The sequence below is a fragment of the Apis cerana genome, linkage group LG11, assembly GCF_029169275.1.
Source record: "Apis cerana isolate GH-2021 linkage group LG11, AcerK_1.0, whole genome shotgun sequence".
In the NCBI taxonomy this organism is placed as follows: Eukaryota; Metazoa; Arthropoda; class Insecta; order Hymenoptera; family Apidae; genus Apis; species Apis cerana.
The window spans coordinates 6,393,994-6,406,626 of record NC_083862.1 but is presented as its reverse complement, the minus strand read 5'-3'; the positions used below and the strand labels follow the sequence as shown (position 1 = coordinate 6,406,626).

The 12,633-nt window shown below is 17.6% G+C and overlaps 1 protein-coding gene across 4 annotated transcripts in view; it reads right to left on the bottom strand.

Annotated features, from left to right (window-relative positions):
- LOC108002410 (putative phosphatidate phosphatase) overlaps positions 1–12,633 on the bottom strand; it is a 141,714-nt gene that overhangs the window by 80,675 nt on the left and 48,406 nt on the right. For all 4 annotated transcript variants that reach the window (XM_062081562.1, XM_062081559.1, XM_062081561.1 and 1 more), the window contains exon 4: positions 9,294–9,493. In XM_062081562.1, the coding sequence (XP_061937546.1) occupies positions 9,294–9,493 (200 nt within the window). The remainder of the gene's footprint in view (positions 1–9,293; positions 9,494–12,633) is intronic.

Sequence of the window (12,633 nt, the reverse complement as noted above, 5' to 3'; positions counted from 1 at the left end):
ATAATAAAAATATTCATGTTCTTATTCCATATTTTTTTATCTCTTTTTTTTTCATATTTCATATTTTTTAAATGATTTTTTCATCAAAATATCAGTTATTAAGATATTAATCTTTATAAGGATAATGCAATGTTAATACGAAGATTATATTTGTATATTCTTGATCATTGTGTATATTGATAGAATGATAAAGAGAGAATACTTGAACCAGATAAAAAGCCATAATTTTGATTCATAAATATAAACGTGATAAAAATTTATTAATAAAATTAATATCAATCTCGTCAGTTTCAAATCTTTTATTTTGGTTATTATAGAATCTTGATTAACAAGCTTAATCGAGAATCATATAATTCAGATAATTGAGACTTGTGCAAAAATTTACTTGAGTTATAAAATAAGTTTGTTATAAGACAAAAGATACATTCTTTTTGCAATTATCTACTCAATTATATTTTTATTTCATCAATTTTTTATTTAAAAAATTTTGCATCACAATTATTCGTATTTTACGACTTTTTATAAAAGAAAATATAAATATCAAAATTTTAGTTGATCGAAACCATGGATAATCACGATTAATAGAGGTTTTATTATATATGAATATAAATATTTTGTAATAGTCAATTTATAATAATTTGAATTTTCCCAAAGTATAAAAATTTAATATCTTCTTGTAAAAATAAATATATTAATTAAAATTATTTATCATCCGTCTCCATTTTGATTATTTCTCCTCTATATTTATATATCTTTTATTAAAATAAAAATATACATGTAAAAGATTTTTCATATAATTAATCGAATACAATCTCTAACATGATTAGAAAAAGAAAAAAGACTTCATTAAGTTAAGAATTAATTAGATTAGGAAACGTTTTTAATTTAAATTTTGATAAAAATGATCAAAAATTAATTTTTTTGGTAAAAAAACAATGATATTCATATTTTATTTATAGAATAAATTTTACAAAATTCAAGTTAAAATATTTTCGAAACTATATAATGAATTTTTTACTTATATTTTTTTCGAAAAATAAAAAAAAATTAGTTAATACAGAAAAATGCATGTATAATTATATTTAAAAAAAGTAAGTAAATAAAAATAACTTTAAAATTTTTTAAATATCTTTATTTTCAGTGTATTTACCAAATGTTATCAATCAAAATATTTAATTGAATAATATAAATACATCATATTATCATATATTTCATCATAAATTTTCATTATCTATAAATAATATATTTAAATGCTTATTATTACAAATTAGCAATTCTAATGTATTCAAATTTAATGTCTAATGTAAGTATTCATAAAAATATTTAATATCGATTTATTCGGAAATGAAAAAAATATCATCCCACGTTCTGTATGCGCACCTAGTGACGTAAATATCTGAATCATTGGAATTTTCTACTTTACTATGTTTTTAGTATATATATAAAGGAGAATGTGGATATTCAACGAGTTTTTTTTTGCATTAAAATTATTATAATAATTAATTATGATTATTATAATATTTAATTTATAATAATATACTAAATAATTATAAATATTTATAAAGTAAATATATGTATTTTTATATTTGTAGGATTTTTATATTTAGAATTTCTATCATAATTTTTTAATTTTGCTTTTAAATATTTTTAATTTTTTAAACTTTGATTTTAAATTAATAATAAATATTATAATTTATTATAGTTGTTATTATATTATTATATCAATTTTATATTAAATAATTTCGAATGGATTGATAGATTTTCATTTTATGAAGAAAAAGGAATTTTATTGTATTATTCTATTGTAAATTAAATTTTTTATTATTTAAATTAAAAATTATTTAATTTTTAGATAATTTTAAAATGATTATTTAAATAATATATCACATTATTATTAATTACATATTATTTTTAAATAATTATATATTAATTTCTTTTATATTATATTATTTAATCATTCGTTTATTCCTTTGATTATTTTTTGTTATTTATTATGTTATTATATATATTTTATTATTAATAAATATTTTTTAAAATAACTTTTCAATTTCTTGTTTGAAGATATTAGCAATATAATAAAATACATAACTATTATTTCAAATTCAAAAATAAGAAAAAAAAGAGAAGAAATTTTTAATGAATTTATAAAATATTTTATTGCAAATTATTGAAATTATGAATACGTTTTGTTTTTGATGTATTATTAAATCAGAAGTATATTACAAATATATTAATTAAATTATATTAATTAATTTTATTAAATCTTATTTCTAATGAAATAAAATATTAAAAAATTCTTTTTTCTTTTTTTCTTAATAAAACTTGTTTTATAATTTCTTTTATTATTATTTTTTTTTTTTTTGCTTTTTTATAAACACCAATATTGACATATCTATATTTTCTTTCAGTGATAATGGACGGCACTCACGAATCATATATCTTCATATACATATAACATACATATTATATATACAATATATATATAATCGAGTACAAAATTAAGTAAACAGATAATGAAAATAATTGTTGATTTTATAAAATTTAATGGAAATCATATTATTGTTACATTTTTTAATAATTAAAATTAATATTTAAAATCCATGTATAATATAATAATATAATAATATAATAATTTTATGGTTAATTTTAAAATATAATAATTAAAACAATAAAGATCTTTTTTCTAAAAAAAATAAAAAATAAAAATTGAATTATTATATTATATTATATTAAGTTCAATTAATAAAATAAAAAATATTAATAAATAAATTAATATAGTAATATAAATTTTAAAAACTAATAAAATAGAATTTAGATAAGAAATTCATTTTTTAATATCATAACAATTCAAATTATATTATTAAAAAAATATAAAATTTTGTCAATCAATTGAATTATAAGTTATGGCAAAAAACTCAGATTCGAATTCTATTAAAAATTTGTGAATTTTATTATATTCTAATCTTCCACTAGACAAAAATGGATTTTTTTTAGCAGTTTAAAGTATATTATATAAAAAATCTAATAGTAAAAAGTAAAAATATGAATATAAATATAATTATGATAAAAGATAATAATATTAATCATTAATTTCATATATTATTTGTATTGTCTATTTATTTTTGTCCATCTATAATTAATTATATTTTTCTACAAACAATTTATTTTGTATATAATAAAATATGATATAGTCTATATAATTAAAAAAAAGAGATAAAATAAGAAATAAAACTTAAATATGTAACAATAATGTAATTTCGATTAAACTTTATCCACAATTATTTTCATCACCTGTCTACTCAATTTTGTCCCCGATTGTACATGTAAATACTTTTTTGTCTCTTTATTAGGTTAAGGTTAGACATATGTTAATTGTATTGGTAAAAGGTTCGTTCAATATTTATGTTCCAATTGTTTATATATATTATCATATTTAAAATAATTTAATAATAATAAATTATTCTATTCAAAATATATTATATATTATATATTCATTATTTTTTGTTAATTTATAAGATTAGATCAATTAATTATTCAATAAAATATTCTTAAATGTTTCTCAATTGGTTTATTTTTTAATTTCTTGTTCTTTCATGTATTTTTGTTTAAAATTCCATTTGATTATTATATTTTATCATTTCCAACAGTAAAGTTCATTTTATATTATTAGAATCAATGAAATAATGCAATAACACAAATGCTCTAGTGTATATTTTATTCTGTATAAAAAATAATAAAAGCAATTCTTTCCCATCAATCGTTAATTCTATTTTCGTAACTATGATTGGAATTGTTACTATCACGCAATTCGACGTTTTGTGATCCGAGATATTTTGAAAAGAGATATTTATTGTCCTGAAGATTCGAGATTTCCAATGAAAAAGAAGAATTAAATATGCCGACAGATTAATAATATATATGAAATTTTTATATATAATGATTATGAATTGAATTTGAATAATTATGAAATTTTTAATTTTTATTTTATTATATACAGTTAGTGTTTAAAGTAAGATTACGTAGAATAGATCTCTACTAGTTTATAAAATATTTTTTATTTTTTATTGATGTGATTTTAATTATATAATAAATAATATAAAATTTCTATTATTCAAAATGATTTTAAATTTTGAAACCAAAAAAACTCTTCGAAATTCAGAAGAATTCGAAACTTTTTTGCTTTTGAATTTGCCTTATATTTTATAATTTGAAATTTTTGAAAATCCAGAGGAAAAAATAATTTGCATGAGAATTAAATTTTTTGCAAACTAAAAAATTAAGTGAAGAATTTCAAAAATCAAAATTTATTAAAATTTTAATTCTTGATAAAAATATTTTTTAGAAAAAAAATTAAAAATTCTGGATTTTCAGAGTTTCGAAAATTTCGAATTCAAATTTTTTGTGAATTTAAAAATTAGATTTCGATTTTTATTTAAAATCTAATAATATCAAGAATAATATGTAAAAATTATTCGAATTAGCAAAAAAATCATAGTACTTTTATTTATTATATTTATTTATACTTCATACAACTGGTTATATTAGAATTTTATCTTTGTGTATTTCATTCTATTTATCATATTTTATTTTTTATTCTGTTATATACAAATATATGCATTTATTTCTCAAATTGCATTAGTCAAATATAAAATGGAGTTTAATTAAATTTAGTCACATTTATATATTAATAGAAATTATTAAACGAAATTGTCAATTAGAAATTAACCTATCTACTCAAACAAGATTTTAGTTTTCGTTTTAAACATTAATAATCGCTTTTAAGAAACATGTAAATTTAGAATTTAAATAAATATGGTATTAAATAATAATGGTAAAGAAAATATTACAGCTTAATTTACATATAAAACGATAGAAGATGTTAGCAACAAATCAAGCGAAGTTTTAATTTCCGTTTTAAATTCCAATACCAATCGTATTCATGATAACATTCACATTGGTTACAATTTTTCTCGATTCATTTATGCAAATTAAAATATAAGAATAAATTTACATGTAAAGTTAATCTCATAAGAACATAAACATGATTCTTTCATGAAAATTTATTTTATAAATTCTATTTATGGATCAATATATATTTAGCTAATACATAGATACAATCGTCTCAATAATAGACGAGTCATTCTTGAAATTGTTTCGATTTTTTTCTTATTATTTTTGTTATTAATCACTAGGTGTTGGATAACTGATCGCGAAAGATCTATATTTTAAGGTAGATTCTAAACAAGTATTGTGTTATTGCAATAACAATAATGTTCTCAAACAATCCATGAAATGTTATAGAAATGTTCGATCAATTATAATCAAGACGATTAAGATCAATTATTTGGAAATATAGATAACTTCATTAACTGTGAAATAAACATTTTTATGTATCATTTATAAAAATACATAAAGGGTTAATATATAGAAGGGTTAATATATAAAGTGTGTTAAAACATATTTGGAGAATTGATTTCTAGAGATCAAACACAAAAGTTGGTATAGAAAAATATCGGTTCAGATTTTTTTTTATTTGTTAAGTTATAAGCAATTGAAATTTGTATTAGATGAAATGAAACGGAAATATTGTCGCGATAATGACATAATGAAGAAAGAAAGATCTGATTATGATTTAATAAACATGTTTTAATCAACATTTTTGTGTATCAACTTATGTATTTGTTTTGATTTTTAGAATCATATTTGTATGTATGTAATCATATCATAAATATATAATAGATCAATGATACATTTAATCATTGTAATAGCATTGTACATACAAAAAATAAAGAAAAATTTTATATATACCATCGAGCATATTTTCTATTAATATTCATAATATTTGTTTTTTTATTATTTTAATAGATTAAACAAAAAGAATTAAATAAACAAATTAAAAAAATTAAATAATTATTAATTTAAAAATAATAATAAAAAAATCTTTTTAAAGAATTAAATTAATAGTTTTAATTTCTTCGAATAATGATCGTTAATTTAAAAATAAAATTTCTCTACTGAAAATTGCATAGCTGATATCAAGTTCTTTAATTATGACGTATTTAGTTTCTATAGCTAACGCTACATATTTTCATATTGACGACACTGCCACGGTATGCGAATGATTATACTTTTACGGTATTTAAATTCCGTATATAGAGGGTATTAAAGATAATTGATGATATTCAATAAAATGACACTTCTAAGTGATCTTTCACTTCTTAACTCGATAAATAAGAACACGTAAATCAATTTTAGATTAAATTATACTTGTGAGTAATATGATTCATTTGTTACGAAAATAACTTAAATATATTCTCAAGAATCATGTAAAATTACTTTATTATTTACTGTATTATATATTTTTTTCTGTTTTAATATTTAATATTTTGACTGTGATATATTTATAATGAAAATAATTTCTTAAGAATTATGATTAAATATTCTTAAGAATTATGTAAAATTATTCTACTATATATGATATATATATATTCTATATATTCTACTATATTTGATATGTGTATCTTTATTATGTATTTTTTTTTCTTACGTTAATCTTTGTATTAATTCTCAGATATCCAAATATTTCTTATGTAACATAAAATATATTTCTTTTTACAAAAATCTTATTATTTAGCATAAATTATTTATGCTAAATATCATCTATTTATATTTAGATTTAAAATTTTATTATCAAAAGAATATTGAAATCAAATATAATATTAAAAATTTCGAGTATTGATAATATTTTCTCAAGTTCTTTATTATGATATTCTTGGATTATGATATTTCAATGTTTTAAAGACTTTTATGTTTCCTCTGACATATTAATCAAATTATGAAAAAATGTAACTTTAAATTCCTCAAATTAATTCACATTTTCTATTATTTTATTATATTAACAATATCTATTAAGATATCAGAAATATGATATCTTAATGAATTGTGCAATAATGATGTAAAACCAATAATAAAATTAACCAAATAATAAGTAACTATTTTTTATTTAATTGCTTATTCAAAAAATCTGCATGTACAAGTTATTTTTTTTATATTTTTTAATTAATTTATTATTAAAAATTCATTCTCTTTTATATCGTTAAATTTTTATTTTTATTTCAGAAATTTACTTAATTTTGTAAATTTCATTGAAAATGGAACTTGATATTTTGAGCATTATTTATTTTATAGATAGTTATTTTAGTTTGTTTTGAATTTAGAATTCAATTTTTTCTCTAAAATCATTCTAATAAGGTTGCAAAATTCTACATATGGAAATATGATTATTTCTATAATATTTCTTTTTTTTAAATTTATTTACAAGATTTACCCAAAATTAACAATAACAAATTGTAGCAAAAATTTATATTATAAAAATCCCTAATTAATTTTTAAAAATCTAATATTTAAATAATATATTACAAACCAAAGTATTTTATATAAACTTAAAAATATGAAAGAACAACAAATTAAAACACGTTTAACAATTTTCATTTATTACACTTATAACGAAAAATCTGAAAGATTTTTTTATACAAATATCTATAATATTAATACTTTTTTAGAATTTGTTATATGTTATTGTATTAAATAAAAATTGAAACTTGACATAAAATATTTTCTTTTGGTAAATTATGATGATTCACCGTCGAATAAATTCAATTCAAAAACTCCTATTCAATTACTTTTATCTATTTTTTCAAAAAATCTAATATTTTAAAATATAAAAATTTAAATTCTAAAAAAAACGATCTTTTGAAAGAATATTTAATAATTAATGATAAATTAAGAGATAAGCAATAATTTGAATGATATGGATTTTCCTGTATCATTTAAATTATGTCCACTTGCACTTGAACATGGTAATTATCTTGTCTCATTCAAGGTGAATGAAAGTTACTTGAACTTTATCGCTGTTTTAAATGGTCGTTTCCGCACTGTCGATTAAAACGGTCGTTTGAAAATATCTGGCATATATATAAGAAGAAATATACATGGTGCGTTTTAAAAAATAATAACCATAAATTTTTCTCTTGTTATTATATATAATATAAAAATTATATATTCTCTTATTATATAATGTAAAAATTATATATTATCTTTTTTGAAACAGTTTCTTTAAAAAACTGTATACATTGATGAAGGTATTATTTCCAATTTCCTTATAACAATACTACTGAAATGAAAATATTTCTAAATTATATATATAATTAGTTGATAATTACAACTTTCTACATTGTAAGCATCTTTCTTCAAAATGATGACTATTGAAATAACTTTCCATTTTTGAAGAAAGGATAAAAATCATGAATTTCAATTATAATATGGAAATTGTGGAACCGCAGGACATTTACATACATTTTAAATATATTATAATTTGCAATCAAATTAAAATTGAAAGTATATAAAATAAAAATATATTATATTTTTATAAAAATATATTATATTTTTATTTTAAATAACAAAATATAATATTACTAGATTCTGATTAGTGTCATTATATATTGATACATTTTATATATATATAATATGTACCAGAAGATTAATATATTCCTTTGAAAAAACTTTTAAAGAGAACTTTAGAAGTTAAAAGAAAATTGGTACAAAAAATTATTTATTAAATTATAAACAATTAAAGTTTTGTGTTAGATAAAACAATATAAAAATAGCCTCGTGAAATTGGCGTAAGACAGATGTTTTTATTTATCTAATGCGAACTTTTCAATTATTATAATTTAATAAATAAGTTTTATATCAATGTTATTATATATTAATTTTTGCATTTTTTTTGATATCTAGAATCAATCTAGAAATATCCTTTTATGAAAAATTAATTTCTATAGTAATATTTAAATTGTTAAAATCTTCAATCGAGTTTTTAAAATGTCATAAAATTTAACTTTAATTTAAAATTAACAAAAAATTTAATTTTTGTTTCAGGAAATAATGTTATATCGATTATTATTATAAAATTAATTTTAAATGAAGAAATTTGGATTATATTTGGAAATTATTAATATACTTATATACATTGCAAATATCGTTTTTATATGTTCATTTTAAAATAATAAATAAATTTATAAGATTGAAAGAAAAATATTAATGAATAATAAAAGAATAATTTTACAGAAATCATTTTTTATGCAAAATATACAATTTTTTACATCTGGAATATTAACTTTTTTTTACATCTGGAATATTAACTTTTCTTTTTTTCTTCTGTTATTTTTCTGATATTATATAATATAATAATTTTGATTCTTTGTTCCATTCTATTATATAATATATATATTTACCTTATCTCTTTTAGAAGACTCTTCGAGATATTCTGAGTGCAGGAATAATTCTCAATGTACTTATGCTGATTTTCAATCAGGCTACAATTGATGTTAGGCTCACAAAGAGTCATGAAATGTGGTCTCAATCGTCCGATCGTATATTTGGCAATATCGGTAAATAGAACAGTGATTGCTGCTCCAAAACCAAATATGCCAATCTGAAATGTTAAAAACAATTATAAGAATTTTAAAAATTATTATATATATTCAAATTTTGTATTTTTAATTTTTTTTAATGAATTCTCAATAAATGAATTTCTCAAATTTCATAATTGTATATCTTGATATAAAATAAAAATAAATCAATAAACTTGCTATATGATTTTTTTTTTTTTGCCAAATTATGAATTTTGAATATAAAGTTAAAAAATGATGAAAAATTAATATTTCTTGAATTTTTATTGTTTAATTTTAATATTCAATAATTCAATATTTTATAACTTGGCTAAAAAAATTGAAGCAAGTTTTGGAAAATTATCAAATAAAGAAGAGATTTCAATTTTCAAATCTATTCTGGATTTAGTGAAAATAATTTTTCAATGTCTTTATAGCATTGAATTTTTCAAATTTTTTTAGACAATATCTTCAAACTATCTTTTCTATTTATTACACGATAAAAACATCTTTGAGAGAAACGAACTCAAAATTGTGAAAGTAGAGATTTCACGCTTTAAAATGAGTTCAGAGTGACTGTTGTACGATTTCTTTTTACAAAGTTATAACAGTTAAAATATCATCGAACAATTCACTTATTCATCGATTCATTTTTTTTTTATTATATATATATTATAAATACAATTTGTTTAAGAAAACGCAATTCATTATCTACATTAATACTCTTACGCAATAAATTACGTAATAAATTTTTTTTATCACATTTAAATATTTTCGTTATTCATCGCATGTTATCTTTAACATGATAATTATATTTTTATTAATTCAATTTTATTTTAAAATTAAAATTATCTGAAACGTACGTTAACGATGATAAATACGAAATCATGCTAAATTGCCAAATCTACGAACATTTACATTTTCATTTTACAATGTATTTTAAATTAATCATATTAACCTTCCACATTATGAAGCAACGAAAATGATTAATATAGATATAAATACAAATTCCATGATGTATTACAATTACATCACTTTCCATGCGAGTCTTCAATAAACAGACGATCTGGCGGCAAGTCACGCGCAAAGTGTTTACGTCTGATAAAGATTAAAAAAAAATTCAGGAAAAAATAATGTATATACTTTTATAAGCAAAACATATCTTTTCATTAATTTTTAACTCAAGATGTAATTTCGTATGCATTTGGTTTCACAAGATATTCGAAAGATATTATATAGCAGAAATGATACTGTATGTATATATATTTTCATATATGCAATATGAAAATATTTAAATTATTTTATGTAATGTGTATGTCAAAATATTATATAATATATAATAAAGATAAAACAATAAATAATATAATATCATAATATAATATCATATATAATAATAAAATATCATAAAAATGAAAGGTTAATATAATATATATGAATGTATTAATTATTATATATATATATATATATATATATATATATATATATATATATATATAATTATAAATATGAAATAAATTATAAAAAAATAAAAAAAATTTATCTTATAATAATTATTAATTAATTAAATTATTATATAACATAATATTAATATAATATTAACATAATATAATAGCGACAAAAAATTTATATCACTATGTTAAAATCTAGATTAAAGTTTAAGGAAAGTTAAAAGTTGAACTAATTTCTATTAAAATATTAAAATATATATTAATATATTGTAGTTTTAATAAAAAATTCGACTTGTGTTTTTTACAATTTTTATCTAGATTTATATTCTACAAAAAAAACAGGAAAGATCTAACTCAAGTTAGATCATTAAAAGAGTTAGAAGATATATTAAATGATTTTTTAATGAAAAATTAAGAAAAATGTAATCAAAAAATCGTAGTCAAAAAATTCATATACGAAAATCCAAATTATATATTTATATAATAAAATCAAAATACAAAAAAGCATTTTAGAATTTATAAAATATGTAAAATATATAAAATTTAAAAATACAGATAAATGCAAAAAAAAAAATCTAAATCAATCATTTTATTGTTTGATTTGAAATAACTCAATTATATTATAACTTTATATTACTTTACTATATTTGTATTTGCTATATTTTTTTTACTATATTACTATATTTATTATTACTTACTATATTAAAAATTAAATGACCAAGATTTAATGTTTTAAAAATTCTAATGAATATAAATTACATCAATATATTATATAAATAAAATAAATTAACGAAATTAATTTAAAATTAATGAATGAATAATGAAATAATAAAAAAAAATTATCAATATTTAAAATGCAATATTTAAAAATCAAATATCAATTTTTGTCATAAATATATTAAAAAATATTAAGATGATAAAAACTATATAAAACTATATATAAAACTAATAAAAATATAGATAATACACTATAATTATTAATATAAATTAAATTTTAAATTTTAATATAATCTGAAATTAAAAATGCTAAAATTAAAAATATTGATGAATTTTATAAAATAAATGAATTAATAATACATTTTTAATTTGATTTTTAACAAAATATAAATTATCATATTATATATATTATATAATATTTTGCATTATTGTGTTTCAATATTGATAATTAAAAATATAAATAAACATAGTTAATATAGTTTATATAAATTAATACATTAACATAATTTCTTATTAAATATTTATTATATAAATATTATATAAATATTTATTATTTAATATATATTATTAATTTTTTCTCAATTAAATTATATAATGTAAATTCAATAATTATTCTGAATATCTAATAATATTATAATTTATATTTTCGATATAAAATATATAATATATGTATAAAGGTCGTTGCTTATTTAATAGCAGTGGAATTATATTATAGCATTGGACTAATATATTCACATTAATTATATATACGCATGTACTTTAATAGAAATGCATCCATTTAATGGCAATAGCACGGCATCGGTACAACATGGCTAGCATGGCTAGCTGAATTTTTTGCTGATCGAGCACCATCGCCTGCTGTTTACACACTGACAACGTATATCTTTATCCATTTTATCTCATTACGAATACATATATAGGATATCTCAGAAATCAGCCGACAAATAATTTAATGGTGATTTTTGAGTTGATTTTAAGCAATTTTTTACTTTTTAAAAATTTTCAATTGGAATTATTAA